The following is a 15857-nucleotide window of genomic DNA, read 5'->3' as shown; positions in this document are numbered from 1 at the left end:
ACCATGAAATATTACATTTTAGTCATTTAGCAGATGCTGTTATCAAGTGACAAATTAACTTCATAATTTAGGGGAAGAAAATACTGGTTTTGATGGGATTGTATAAAGACCACAGAGGACCATGAAAAATAACAAGTGACATTTTTATTTGTACAATATACTTTTATACATTATTCAAAACACTTCTTAAATACTGAAAAATTGTACTTCCAAAGCCGAAAATGGCTCTGTATTTGCTGCACAGCATTTTTCGTTCAATTTTATAATCTTTTTTTAATAAAAATGTATCTTAAATATGTACAGATAGCATCTGCGAAATGCAATCTAAACACACAATATATACTTTACCAATTACATTTCTTTGTGTTAATACAGAAATAAAACTGGAAGGTTTAAACTTGCATGTGCAAATAAATAGTTTAATAAATTATTACTAAATTTGTCCAACTAAACAGAATAATTCTCTTTTAATAGTTAAAATTACTTTTTGCACAAAAAATGAAGCAGCATTCAAGTCCAATAAGTCTTCATACTGCAGAAGCTTGGAGTACATTCACAATCTATGAATAAATTATCTCAATGTGTTTTCATTCACAATTATTTACATCAATACTGCAATTTGACTGAATATTACCATATATTCGCTTTCTTATATTTAATTGTATTTTAAACACATACAAAAATGACTATTTTTATATTCATATACATATATATAATATTTGTATAACACAAATTCACAATTACTGTAGAAATACATTTGATAGTACAGCTTTTCTTCAAGTCGTAAGATCTTCATCCATACTCTTTCATTGTCCTTATAAAATCTCGCAAATTGAGCAAAGCTATATATTTGAGCAAAGGTATATCAATATATTCCGAATAATTACCTGAAAACATTTAGTAAAAATAATTATATTATCAAACTTTCTGTAACAATATCTTGAATATATGAACTCATAATTGACTGCATACCGAAGTACCACTTACTAGCTTAGCTTGGCACAAATTCAACCAGGGTCCCTCCATAGGGTTATAGGTGCTTAGTTTTCTCAAGAATGTCACATTTGATGCTACATTTGACAAAAATGTTATGAAAAATTCAGGGCTCATCAGGGCTCATAAGGAATACGTTTTTGATTGGGATAAAATGGCACCAATTTTGACAATATAATAATCTTATCGGTTTGCAAAAAGAGAGAAATCTCTTAATAAGAGAGACCCTAAAATCTATTTCAAAACACAGAATGTATCCCAAAAACATATTCAAAGACCATGCTGTAACATCAGAGCTTAAAATGAACATCCATCCAGAAATGTAGCAGGGTGAAATGCTTATTCTGGGCAGCGGCATTGTTGAAAAAAAACATCATAGTTCTCGCATTAATACTTTTCCAATGATGCGTACTCATAATAAACTGAGCTTGAAATGAAGTTCTAAAAAGTAATTGGTGTTCCACAGAGTGGTGCTGAAAAGCTAAGCAATATTACTCACACCACTTCAAATCAGTGCGAACAAAACCACTCAAATGTTTTTTTATAAAAACACAGACAAACAGATGAGAAACGATGTTACAATTGTGCTTAAGTGCACAAACAATGGATTTTTCTGTACATGAATGTGGGGGTATGTATACATTACATACTCCTTGGCACAATTACGGGAAACCACATAATATAGCCAGCAGATGGCCCTCTAGGGTAGTCTTGTCATGTTTACAAAAAGATTTTCAGAGGTGGGATAGAATATTGCTTCTACTTCAATCTTGCTCATGTGTGTAAACATATACATATACATTATTGAGCATTGAGCACCTACAAAAAATCTAGTTCACAGAATGCAGTGACTGGTTGGGTACAGAGATCAACATAGTTTTAAAACAATTAAATAAACCGATGGGAAAACCTATAATAAAAAATAAAAAACTGATTATAAGTTGGCCCTGTATTAAGGTTGGAGACAAGTGCGATTTCTTTCTTCTGCAACAAAAAAAATTATATTTTCAGTACCATTCCCCTCTCTACTGTTCATGTCTTTATTGTAAATTAAAATATTTACACAAGGCATATACAAAGTTGAGGCAGTGTTTATGGTGAATGTAATTCCTAAAGAGCTAGTGTGTTTTCATGCTCTGAGAGTAAAATGAGAAGCTACAATGAAAAAGGTACAAAATAAAAGGCAATATAAATAAGCAAAAAACTTCCAAATAAAAACAAAGATCAAATAAAAATAAATAACATGAAATTACTCCAACCTACAGCCTCGGGCTGAATGAGAAAAATGACTTTCATTCACATCAACTCAGAATATACATTTCCTGTTTACACAAAATTCATAGATAGGTTATAAGATATGTATCCTATAGAACATTTGGCACTAGTTTTTGCCATTGGTCCAGCAATTGGCAAATGTCTCTGTTCATAGATAAAAATCGGTTGTACACATTTCCACAAACCGTTTGGGTGAGAAGCAATGGTGTTATAAAAAAATATTTAAATTGTGCTCTCCCTCAAGATTACCAAGTCCACAGGTTTCTGGAAATTCTTCAGAAGAGACACAGCAGTTTCATGTTCCATGTGTAAAAAACTATGTCCATTGCCCTGCAATGCAAAAATGAAGCAGAAGGTGAACAGAGTGAAGGGAGTGAGGAGGGGCAGGGCGGGGCAGCACGGAGAGGACTGGAAACAGTCCTAGCTCAGGAGATAGAAACACAACACTGTCAAGGAAAAGAGGAGAGGAAGAGCAGAGAGATGCACACAGGAAGAGAAGGTGGTCATGCTGTAAAGGAGAGAAGGAGGAGAGAAGCTGGTCTTTAGAGGTCTGTCCTTCAGCTAACACTTGTATCTGTGGAGAGAGTAGAGAAGTGCCTGCTTCTGCAGGCTACGGGTGGGCGAGGGGCAAGGGGCGAGGGGAAAGGGGCGAGGGCTTCTACTAGCACACATTTAAAGCGACACAGATATAACAGACATGCCAATAACTGTAGAGACTATTCCAATCCCATTAAGTTATATTGGCACAGAGAGCCTGACTTGTTCATGTAGGCTTCACTGTCATGGGTTTGGATTTATGACTGACAAATATAGCCTGAACAGTAGCTTCACATGGACCAGGAATCTGACAATCTACAGGGGTACAGTGCCCTCTCTGCACTATGGTAAACACTTTGAAAGCTTCATCCCTATGTACTGTATGTGTGATGGTGATTACCCTTTTAGAGTAACAGCCCTCTACCTAAGCTAAATACACCACCACATCATAGTGTGCAATTAGTTTCTTATCACATTGGGTAGAAGAACTCTGATGCTCATCCTAAAAGGTTTACTCCTGAAGTATTTACGAGAAGAGATTTGAGGATCTGATAATACTGAAATAGAGGAAGAGATCAGATTCAATCTTTGCTGCAAAGTTGGAAAGATGGAGAGGATAGTTGAGAAAAAATAGCAGAAAATGCTCCAGGGGTTTCAAGGTTATCAAAAAAGTTGAGATCATTACATTGCTGGTCAATACTATATATAAAACATCACATTAGGAATCCTATATATCAGTAAAGTTACTTGTATGTTATCCACTTACATTTTTCAGTCTGTTTCTATGGGCCTTTATTAGGATACATACAGTATAAGCACTATTAGTCGAAGACCTGACTGAGGGACAAGTAAAGCATGTTGGAAGTTTGACAGAGGTCAAAAAAGAGGACCATGCTCACTTGGTAGACACATGTACGTCCAGCACAAAATGCCACATGCAAAGCCTCTACTGGCAATGTGGCGGAAGGAGGATGCGCTCTCACAGACTCAGAGGACAATGATGATCGATGCAGTGATGAACAACATGGTTACCTTCAGTATTTTGTCCCCAGGCTGAAGCAGGTTGGAGGCTGGTCCATCAGGCTGTACCCTAGTAACAAAGATACCCTATAAGTCAAAAGTGATATGAGGTTAGGAACCACATGGTGAAGATTGTTTAGAATCTTTGCCTTTCAAACTGGGTGTTTGGCGCTTTTTTTTGTGTTTCCTCGAACTCAAGTTCTGTGCATGATTTTGATGATGTCATTGTCAACATTAACTTTATAGGTTTAACTGGACTGTAAAAAGCAGACAACTACCGTAAGGATCTGTCACAAGATCAAAAATGGAAGTGTTGTCTGAGTGCGCTCTGTTTGTTAAACTCAAGAACTACATGTACTTACATGGCATTTACATCTAACTTTAATGAAAAGATATCAACAGTACCAAAACAGATACGATAAAAATATATATATATTTTTCCAGCTATTTACAAAGTTATGGACCCTGTGGGGGATGTTTTTTACATTTCATGTTTCCAAAAAATGTCTAATCAAGGCAGAGATTATAAATACACCAATCTTTGCATGCGTTTAAACCATATGAAGATGATCATAATACCATATGAAGATGATCATAATACCATATGAAGATGATCATAATACCATATGAAGATGATCATAATACCATATGAAGATGATCATAATACCATATGAAGATGATCATAATACCATATGAAGATGCTTATTCAACACAGTTAAACAGTTAATCCTCACTTGAACCCGAATAACGTTACTAACATCTAATGACTCATGTATTACATCAGGGACTCCTTGAGGCATCACAGGAAAGCAGGCCCTCAGAAGATTCTCTCTGTAATCAGCATGCACCACCTTTCAGTGGGGGGCTAAGATGGGGGATGATATGCATACAAAATATACAACACATTCAATGGCCATAACAATGTGTACAAAATTGAATTTGAATTCTATTTCTATGGCTTACAATACTTTCCCCCTGCAAATATAATGTCAAGGAGAAGAAACTAGGGACTGGATTCGCGGAAGATCCACGTTATGCTCAATTGATATTTAAAGGCAATGTTCCCGCTACTGCATTCACGGTAAACGCTGCATATGTCATCTAAATCGGAAATTACCTTTACATTTTTACGTGGATCTTCCACGATACTTCTGCGATAAGGATTTAATCCAGCCCTAGGCTTTGATGTTTCAAAACGACAAGGGAAAAACAACAACAACATTTGAACTGATTTAGAATTTGTTTAAATGCAAAGCTATGGACATTTTTCTCACTGCATCCTTTCTTTGCTGTTACCATGGTAACAAAACAGTATTGAACGATTGGGCATTTGCCAACCTTACGTCTACATTACGATTCATTGCCACAAAAATGTGAGGTCTTTTCTTGATTCTTGCTCATTATTGGCATATAATAAAAAGGTTCAAAGTTAACCAAGTCAACTGCAGCACTGCATAGCATACAGCATTGTAGTAGCACCTGTTACCATGGAAACTCTGAAGTGAGACATACAGTGCTGTGCAGTGGTTATTCAAACAGCTTAAGGAACAGACTACAGCAGAGAGAAATGGAACATGTTCCTATGGCACAGGCTGCACAGTATCAGACCCCCACAGAGAACATTTAGCTGCTTTAATCTTACCATGTCAGAAGGCTTGAAGGGGTTCCCTTGGCCACTGATTCCACCTGAGATGCTGAACCCTAAGCCTGGATTCTTCTCTATCCGCACACAGAACTGCCAAACGACACAAAAACTTCATATTGCCAAAAATATAAATTCGATATTGTATTACGATACAATTACGTTATCTCTCCTCTCTATATACCGGTAGCCAGAATATAGGCCTCTCAGAGATCTGTTGTCGACCAGATTGAGAGGGAAAGGAAGAGAGAGAGGAGAGTGAAAGGATGCCTAAGAGGAAGAGGGTGAGAGAGAAGTACAAAGAGACAAACACAGATGGAGGGACAAACACAGAGACAAACAAAGAGGTGGAAGTGGAGCGAGGGAGTGATGGCCAACCTGCTCCTGGAAGCCGTCCATGCTTTTCTGGCCTTTGGTCTGGATGAGACAGCGTGCGCTCTGGGGCCGGGGACTGGTGGTGGTGGCCATGGGCAGAGGAGACTGGTACTGTTGGATGGAGATCTTGTTGATGGCGCCCTCGTACTGCTGGTCCCGCACCGAGCGGTGTGGGGGTGTGGCTGATGCGGACGTCACTATCATTGTCTGTGATTGGTGGGGGTGGTGGCCGCCTGCCTGTGGGTAATTCAACCCGTTAGGCAAAGAGTCAGGAAGCTGCAAAGATGCAAACGTCACGTCTTACAAAATGGCGGATAACAGACAGATGAGGTGCAGCATGCTTCAGCCCCTTTCTCTGTTAGTTTGGTTTTCTTCAAGCCTGAATGACCATATAAAGGCTTTCCTGCAAACCCTATCATCCTACATGATACTCTTAGAAAAAAAGTGTTATTTAGAACCTAAAAGGGTTCTTCGGCGGTCCCCATAGCAGAACCCTTTTTGGTTCCCTGTAGAACCCTTTCCACAGAGGGTTCTACATGGAACCCAAGGTAGTTCTACCTGAAACCAAAAAGGGTTCTCCTATGGGGACAGCCGAAGAACCCTTCTGGAACCCTTTTATCTAAGAGTGTACAAGTAATAAAACAGGATACACAACTCACAGTTTTCTCTGGGCATTAATATTTCATAGGAAGTCCCTGGTCTACCTTTTTCATTATTGTTGCACAGACACTGATGGCTAGAATGTGACCACAATGAAATGACAGCCAAACTAACTGAAAAACAGAGGTTGCCAGGGAGACCAAGCAAGAATGGAGCGCTGCTGGAATGATTCATGGTGCTTAGCAATTACTCCTGACATTTAACAACATTGACATAGCAATCACAGCTAAATAAAGGAGCCCATCTTAAAAGAACAGGTGGAGTAACCTTAAGAAGTGCAACAGAGACAAGACAAGGGACCCTTTATGAAGCCTTATGTGGTTATACTGTATGTCCTTGTAATGTCACCTTTGTTTAAAACAATGGATGTGTGGGGGGTGTATTACGGTTTGACATTAAATGTACTGGTATGTCATAAATAAATACATGAATGAGCTACAAGCTCAATGTTTCAGTCAGCAAGCTGGGTGATAATGTGCACTATATCATCAGCATAGTTTAGGCTCAAATTAACAGTGACATTACACCACATATCTAACACTCCAAACAGGCCTCTCTCTGGGTCCTTTGTCAGTGTAAAGCACAAACCTTTTTCATGATATTTTCTGGGGGCACGTCTCTCCTGCCCAGTGAGTAGGGGGCCCACTGAGTGGTGGGAGAGACCACCTCCTGGCCGTTGTCTAATATATTGCTCTGTTGAGAAGGGGTCTGGAGAGAGAATAGGGTAAAGGAACAGGGTTCAGAGTATCATTTCGGCTATGGGGTTAACCTGCGTTTTCTGCCAAAATGACTACAGTTTTACCAGAGATAAAGAACAATTGATTTACTGTGTTAATTATAAGGTTATAATCGTTGATAATAATATGACTATTGACGGAGCACTGCAGCTAGTAAAGCAGTGGGTGTCCTTGGATCAATCATGACCTTAACTTCTTTATAATAGTAAGCGCAAAGTCCTATGCGTATGAATATATTAGTTGGGTTATTTGCCTGCTGACATTTTTCCACATACAAAACGTTTTTGTTAAGAATAGATTGTAACAGGTTTAGAGATATTCTGAATGATGGGTTGGCTTTCAAAATGATATATTATCTAGGCACTAAAATACCTATACGAGAAAGATACAATCTTGGCTTTTTATTACAATGTGCTTGTCTATGTCCTGAAATGCATGGTGTCTATTCACTAGGCTCCATTGGATTGAGGCTACTGAGTGACACAGTAATACTTGTACAGAGGACGGCTGTAACCCATAGAGCAGAGCAGACACCGTAGCTGACACATATATTGCAGACATGCAACACACTGCAGACATTTTAAGATTTCAGACAACAGATAAAAGACAGCACTTGGCTTGAAGTTGAAATGGGAGGGATTGCCATGTCCGTCATTTTTTGGCTTGTTTCACACCAACACAGTTGGTGTCATTTGGCTGAGAAATGGTATAATACTCGGCTTCACTATGGATTCTATACTGATACTGTAATACATGAGGCTTAGCCCATCACATGTCATGGTTTATCTGTAGACTAGTTTTTGTTTGATGTTGAAATATGGACTATAATAACAAATATATACGCCATAGCATTTCAATATTTAAGGCAAGTGATAACAAATATTCACATTCTCCATTGGCAATTGTAGGTATTGGTAATATTGTGCTTCTTATGATAAATGTTGTTTTTACGCTTTTGTCCTTACAAAACAGTACAAATGCAGTACACACTCTATCACATGAATGTTAAAGGGTTCAACTGCACTGAGGCTGTTTCTGTGTTTTCTGGTTCATACTCACATTGGGTAGAGGTAGCCACTGTGTTGTTTGGTTTTCATGCTTATTCGTGTTATTGTAAAAGTTTATTGTCATGCTTCTGCCGGCATGCGGTGCGGCATAGCCTCCAGAGTACAGCATGCCGAAGTTTACTGTGTTGTGCTTAAGGACAGCGCTCTGATTGGAGGGAAACAACCGCGTGACATGAGTAAATGGGTGAGCCACTGGGTAAACGGGATTGCACCAACACACATTGCGTAGCTGCAACAGATAAAGTGAGCTTGACAAACAGAACAACAACAGTACAGAGTTACTACAGTACCAGAACAAACACATTAAAAACACACTCATGGATACAGTACGCTTACGTATACCATACAAGCAACAGTATGTACTTTTCTTTAAGAGATGTATAGCACTGAAGTACTTGCCTATATTATCAAGGGCCGATTTCCCAGACCCAGATTAAGCCTAGTCCTGGAGAGCTTTTTAGTTTAGAACTAGACTTAATCAGTGTTAGGGAAACTCATCCAAATTGTTGTAGTACAGACAGATATACTTGTCTTGTTAAAGTATGATATCATACTAACAGTAATAGTAGAATGAAAATAGAAGAGAAAGGAAGTAGAGAGGAAAACTTACCATGTTTGTGCTTCTTATCACAATCAACATAAGTGATTAACATACATATAGAGAAACATCAAGTGGGTCTGGTGCCACAACTGGCGCACATTACTAAGCAGTGGACTGAACACGTTAATTAATACTGACAGTCATGCAGTCATGTGGTGTGTCAACAGAAGCTCCCATATAGATGTTTTGTGAGCATGTAATAAACTGAGTTTAAGAAGTTGTCAGACTTACCCGGTCTAATCGTTTGGCCTCTATATGTCTAAGCAGCTGTTGCCTCCAGTCTACTGGCATCTTAGAGGACATATCATCAGGCTTATGCTGCAGCTGCATGGTGCGCATTTTCATCTCATCAGGGCTCTTTATATTCTCAGTACACGTGCTCAGATTATAATCTGGGGGCATCTTCTCCAACAGTGCAGCCATTGTGGGTCTGGCAGACACAGGCCTGGCCTGGGACGCCCCAAACGTCTCTGTGCTGTAACTCCTGGCCGACAGGGGGCGTCGTTGCGTCAGGCTCTTTGTAGGGTAGCCCAAGATAGGCTTCTTGGGCTCCTGGTAGGAGGAGTAGTCTTCCTCGTACCTGCCATTCCTCTTGTTGTACTGTTGGTCCTGCTGGGCCATGCTGGGACTGTTCTGTTGCTCCAGAATGCTTTTGAAGTGCTGCCGGCCGTAGTGGTCCGACATCTGCTGCATCTCCTGGGCCTCCTGAACCCTGCGGAACAGAGCCAGCTCTGTGGAGCTGACCAGGGAGTCAGCCCGCCTCAGGAACCCAGGCCGGGAGCGCTGACTAGGGATGGGGAAGGGTTGCTGCTGCTGGGACGGCTGGTTCTCCTCGTTGACTGAGGGCTGAGAGTAGGAGAACATCTGGTCCATGGGAGGGTAACCCCGGTAGCCCCTGGGGCTCACCAGCTCTTTGGGCAGGGTCTTCCCCGGCTGGTTGACATACTCAGGGGTGTTGGGGAAGGGCGGAGGGGCCCTCCTCTCCTGCTGCTGATTCCTCATATCCATAGCCCCCTGAGGGTTGAAGCTCTGGTCGAAGTGGTAGACCTTCTTGGGGATGGCAGGCTTCTGCTGCTGGCTATTTGTGCCGTAGGCGTCATCATCGTCCAGCATGGGGGCAGACTGGCTGCGGGACATGCTCTGCTCCATGGGGGCCGGCATGTCTGGACGGTCAACACTCCCATGGTTCTCTATGCTGGAGCTGTAGCTGTCCACGGGGATGCTGTACACCTTGTAGGAGCCCATGTCTATTTCGTCAATGCTCTGGGACTTCTTGAACTTAGCCTTCACCTCCTTCATCATGGGAGAGAGGCGCTCAGAGCTCTTGCTCATCACCATGGCACCAGAGCTTGGTCTAGTGGGCTTGGATTGGACATGTTGGTACATGCTGGATATGTTGGCCTGCTGGTTGCTGCGCCCCTGACCCGAGGAGTTCCTGGAGTCTAGGTAACCCCATGTCCCTGTGGAGGGGAACGTGCCCGGCAGCTCCCCATGATGCATCTCCTGCTCAAAGTCCTTGCGGTCAGGGTTGGGGCTGTTGCCTGGGGAGCTCAGTTTTGAGGGGAAAGCTGTGCGGTCCTCGAAGGGGCTGGGCGTTCGCGTCCAGTTCTGCCATGGGTTGGGAGGGGGAGGCTGAGGCACTTCATTTTCAGGCGTGGTGCGGACATTATGAAATTGGTGGGAGGGGTGTGGGTGTTGGTGAGGGGCCTCCTGCAGCTCCAGGGGGACGCCCACGATGCGCTCCTGCCTCATGAGGGGCCGGCGGCCCCCGTGGGAGGTGGAGGAGCTGCGGGACTTGGAGCCCAGCATGGGGTTACCACTGCTGCTACCACTGGGGGTCTTCAGAGGAGCCTCCTCAGACACGAAGCCTGTGTTGTCGTAGTGGGAGGTATCGTTCCACTGGTCAAAGGTGTCACTGAGGGGGCGTCGCTCACTGCGTTGCTGCAGTGTGCTGGAGGGAGGGGTCTCTCTGGGGTCTCTCTGACTCAGTAGCGGCTTGGTTTCGATGGGCTTGGGGAACTGCTGGACCAGCCTGCAGAAAGAGCGTAAGCACAGGTATGACAGCGTATAATTTCATTAAGATGTACACACCAATCAAAAGTTTGGACACACATACTCACTCAAGGGTTTTTCTTCATTTTTACTATTTTCTACATTGTACTACTACTATGAAATAACATATATCATACAGTAACCAAAAAAATTGTTAAACAAATCAAAATATATTTTAGATTTTAGATTCTTCAAAGTAGCCACCCTTTGCCTTGATGACAGCTTTGCACACTCTTGGCATTCTCTCAACCAACTTTATGAGGAATGCTTTTCCAACAGTCTTGAAGGAGTTCCCACACATGCTGAGCACTTGTTGGCTGCTTTTCCTTCACTCTGCGGTTCAACTCATCCAAAACCATCTCAATTGGGTTGAGGTTGAGTGATTGTGGAGGCCTGGTCATCTGATGCAGCACTCCATCACTCTCCTTCTGTCACGTTGGCATAAATGGTCGGGAGACAGGCGCAGGAATGCGTAATAGTTTTTTTTATTTTACCCCAATTTACGGCGTGCCGTGTAAAGGCACGGGGACGAAGCGCAAACAAACACTATACAAAACACAGAGTTGAAACCCAAATAAAAGAGTGAGGAGTACCTTGAATAAATAACACAAGCGCACAATGATGTTATGAGACCCGTAATCACCTGCACAATCCACAATGGCACGAAAGACAAAACACACAGCACAGATACTCACACGCACCAACAGACATTGTAATAATAATCGAGAGGACAATGGTAAACCAAGGACACACTCATACAATTACTACAGTTTTTCTCAGTCGCTTTGGTGCATTTTTTAGATCAAAAGTGCAATTCTTGATACTACTTGTACAAATTCCAAATCATCTAGTCATTTGTGCACATCATTAAAAGCAATTTCTTATTCCTTTGAACAAATTGCAATTGATAATGTACAAGTGTCAGCTTTTTTCCACATTATCAATTGCTCATGTCATGTTGATCAAAATATAGTAGATGGTTCTCTGTTGAATAGTCTTACCCCTCAAAACATCTAGGCACTAGTACCTTGCATAAGCCATTACTTGCAAAATTGTTGAACTATTTGTCATAAACTGTCAAGCATAGTTTTACACATTTCTATTAGACCTTTCGTACAAAAACGTGAATTGATGAATCGTGCAGGTGAAATTGACCCTCACTCATGAAGGAATGTAAAGTGTTAGTTCAACCAACAATCAACCAGTTGTCTAAATTGCTCAAAGGTGCATCTCATGAAGAATCAATTGGCAAGCATATATAGACAGACCACAACACAGAGTTGCAATTTTCCAATAATGGATGGACCAGGAAACGAACAGGGTCAACAGCCAAGAGGAGGAAGAAGAGGAGCAAGGATGCGTGGTGGAAGGCAAAACAGAGGAAGAGGCAGAAGAGGACATAGGCGCATATCTGATGACATAAGGGCCACTATTGTAGACCATGTTGTCAATCATGGCCTTACAATGGCTGAGGCGGGTCGAAGGGTGCAGCCGAATATTGGGAGATCAACCGTGTCCTCAATAGTTCAAACGTTTCGAAGAGAGAACAGGTATGTCCACCAATGTACAGTGCACTGTTACTGTATATAAGCAGTATACTGTATACTTCCTACAATGCTTCATATTACAGTAGTCCCCTTGTATTTCACAGCATACAGAAATATACTCTATACAGATACATACTGCACCTTACATGCACCCACCTGTATCTTTTACAGTAAAATGTGTGTTCGCATAGTTTTTGTCTATGTGAAAGTGTGCGATGCATCACTGCATTTTTCCCCACATAGGACTGCAAGATTACCTCAAACCGGTGGCAGAGGACGCCTTTTCACACCTCAACAGGAGGAGGCTATTTGCACCATGGTCTGAGCAAATAATGCCATGAGACTCAGGGAAATACAAAGGACCATTATAGAAGACAAAGATGTCTTTGAAAACATCCATACGGTTAGCATCTCAACCATCGACAGGGTGCTGCATAGAAACCAGATGAGTATGAAACAGCTGTACCGTGTACCATTCCAAAGGAATGAGGACAGAGTTAAGGAGCTATGGTACCAGTATGTACAGGTAAAACATATATCTATGTAACTACTTTACAGCAACATTTTATAGTGATACATAGTACAGTAAGCATAAACTGCACACATTTCCATTGCTGTGGAAGGAACATGCAATATATGTACATTTTATGTCACTCTTCCTTACCAAAACAAATTCAACTGTGTTCTGGGATATAGCGTATAATGGAGTTGGAATCAAGTGAACCCTCTCACAACTTTGTATACGTGGATGAGGCTGGCTTCAACCTGACCAAATGCAGAAGGCGGGGTCGGAATATCATCGGTCACAGAGCTACTGTGGATTTGCCAGGCCAACGGGGAGGAAATATCAGCATGTGTGCTGCTATTTCAGAGCATGGTGTCCTAACCCATATCCCCCTTATAGGGCCATACAACACCCAGCATCTACTCAACTTTTTAGAGACTCTCTACAGGGCTCTCATCCCTGATGATGAGAGGGGTCTGTTTAGAGAGGATTTGCCAAAGTATGTGGTCATTTGTGATAATGTGAGTTTCCATCGATCAAACATCATAAGGCAATGGTTTGTGACCCACCCGAGGATGCTCATAGAATTCCTCCCACCTTATTCACCATTCCTTAACCCAATTGAGGAGTTCTTTTCAGCATGGAGGTGGAAGGTGTACGATCGTCAGCCACACACACAGATGACCCTGCTGGCTGCAATGGATGCAGCATGTGAGGACATCACAGTAGACGCCTGCAGAGGATGGATAAGGCATTCCAAAAGATTCTTTCCACGTTGCATTGGAAGGGAAAATATCCGATGTGATGTGGATGAGAATATGTGGGCCGACAGACAGGAACGTCTGGATGTGTAGAGACAGCACAACAGTGCTGTTTGCGTAATAAAAGTTCCGGAGGGATCCGTGACACCTTCTTGGTCAAATAGCCCTGGAGGTGTGTTTTGGGTCATTGTCCTGTTGAAAAACAAATGATAGTCCCACTAAGCGCAAACCAGATGGGATGGCATATTGCTTCAGAATGCTGTGGTAGCCATGCTGGTTAAGTGTGCCTTGAATTCTAAATAAATCACTGACAGTGTCGCGAGCAAAGCACCCCCACACCACCACACCTTCTCCTCCATACTTCATGGTGGGAACCACACATGCAGAGATAATCCGTTCATCTACTCTGTGTCTCACAAAGACACGGCGGTTGGAACCAAAAATATTAAATTTAGACTCATCAGACCAAAAGACAGATTTCCACAAAATTTCCACCTAATTGCGTGTGTTTCTTGGCCCAAGCAAGTCTCTTCTTCTTATTGGTGTCCTTTAGTAGTGGTTTCTTTGCAACAATCGACCATGAAGGCCTGATTCACGCAGTCTCCTCTGAACAATTGATGTTGAGATGTGTCTGTTACTTGAACTCTGTGAAGCATTTATTTGGGCTGCAATCTGAGATGCAGTTAACTCTAATGAACTTATCCTCTGCAGCAGAGGTAACTCTGGGTCTTTCTTTCCTGTGGCGGTCCTCATGAGAGCCAGTTTCATCATAGCGCTTGATGGTTTTTGCGACTGCACTTGAAGAAACTTTCAAAGTTCTCGAAAGTTTCGGAATTAAAGTAATGATGGACTGTCATTTCTCTTTTCTTATTTGAGCTGTTCTTGCCATAATATGGATTTGGTATTTTACCAAATAGGGCTATCTTCTGTATACCACTTCTACCTTGTCACAACACAACTGATTGTCTCAAATGCATTAAAAAGGAAATGCATTAAAACCTGTTAATTTAAATGCATTCCAGGTGACTATCTCATGAAGTTGGTTGAGAGAATGTCAAGAGTGTGCAAAGCTGTCATCAAGGCAAAGGGTGGCTACTTTGAAGAATCTCAAATATAAAAAATATTTTGATTTGTTTAAAACAAAATTGGTTACTACATGATTCCATATGTGTTATTTCAATTTTTTGATATCTTTACTATTATTCTACAATGTAGAAAATAGTAAAAATAAAGAAACCCCTAGGAATGAGTAGGTGTGCCCATACTTTGACTGGTACTTAGAATCCATAGAATAGAGGGTAACATTCATAATCGACCCGAAAATATGCTTTGAAATACAGATGTCTTCCTTGACTTGGAGTTTTGATAGGTCAAATCAAAGGCTGCATTAAAATAGTAAGGTACTGTTTATTTTAAAGTAATGTTTGTCTCAAGCTATACTGCTGACATTTGAAAGGGAATATTTTTTGAAATATTTTATCAAAGGAAAATATGTCCAGATTTGAGCTGGACTGTTTTCCATAGAGGTCTGAAAGTAACAGTAGGAATATCAAACAAGTCAACGTGAATTTTATCCACAGATGAAAAAAGGCTTTTTCACTGAGAGCTCCATCTTTAACCAGGATTCAGTCAGAAGAAATTTTGTGTTTCAGTTGCATTTCAATGAAGATGAGAGTGGATAGAGAGCCCAACCCCTGACCTTGGTCTGAGAGAGAGCTAGAGAGAGCTAGAGAGAGCTAGAGAGAGCTAGAGAGAGCGAGAGAGAGCCAGAGAGAGAGAGAGAGAGAGAGAGAGAGAGAGAGATAGAGAGAGAGATAGAGAGAGAGAGAGAGAGAGAGTGCGAGAGTGCGAGAGTGCGAGAGTGCGAGAGCTAGAGAGAGAGTGCGAGAGCTAGAGAGAGAGTGCGAGAGCTAGAGAGAGAGTGCGAGAGCTAGAGAGAGAGTGCGAGAGCTAGAGAGAGAGAGAGAGAGTGCGAGAGCTAGAGAGAGAGAGAGAGAGTGCGAGAGCTAGAGAGAGAGTGCGAGAGCTAGAGAGAGAGTGCGAGAGCTAGAGAGAGAGTGCGAGAGCTAGAGAGAGAGTGCGAGA

At 41.7% G+C, this 15857-nt stretch overlaps 1 protein-coding gene across 17 annotated transcripts in view; it reads right to left on the bottom strand.

The window, feature by feature from the left end:
• Positions 1-124: 124 nt before the first annotated feature.
• LOC129810589 (leucine-rich repeat-containing protein 7-like) overlaps positions 125-15857 on the bottom strand; it is a 294865-nt gene continuing 279132 nt past the window's right edge. For 4 of the 17 annotated variants that reach the window (XM_055861262.1, XM_055861261.1, XM_055861260.1 and 1 more), the window contains 7 exons: positions 9139-10939; positions 8299-8451; positions 7091-7210; positions 5846-6118; positions 5468-5560; positions 3838-3912; positions 2488-2776 (listed from right to left, as the gene is read on the bottom strand). In XM_055861262.1, coding sequence (XP_055717237.1) covers positions 2585-2776; positions 3838-3912; positions 5468-5560; positions 5846-6118; positions 7091-7210; positions 8299-8451; positions 9139-10939 — 2707 coding nt within the window. In that variant the 3' untranslated portion in view covers positions 2488-2584. Of the gene's footprint in view, positions 2777-3837; positions 3913-4942; positions 5006-5467; positions 5561-5845; positions 6119-7090; positions 7211-8298; positions 8452-9138; positions 10940-15857 lie in introns of all 17 variants that reach the window. The other 13 variants (XM_055861274.1, XM_055861264.1, XM_055861275.1 and 10 more) reach the window with 10 other exon arrangements.

This window comes from Salvelinus fontinalis, chromosome 14 (genome assembly GCF_029448725.1).
Source record: "Salvelinus fontinalis isolate EN_2023a chromosome 14, ASM2944872v1, whole genome shotgun sequence".
NCBI lineage: Eukaryota > Metazoa > Chordata > Actinopteri > Salmoniformes > Salmonidae > Salvelinus > Salvelinus fontinalis.
Note: the sequence above shows the minus strand (reverse complement) of the source record. Positions and strands in the feature narration are given on the sequence as shown.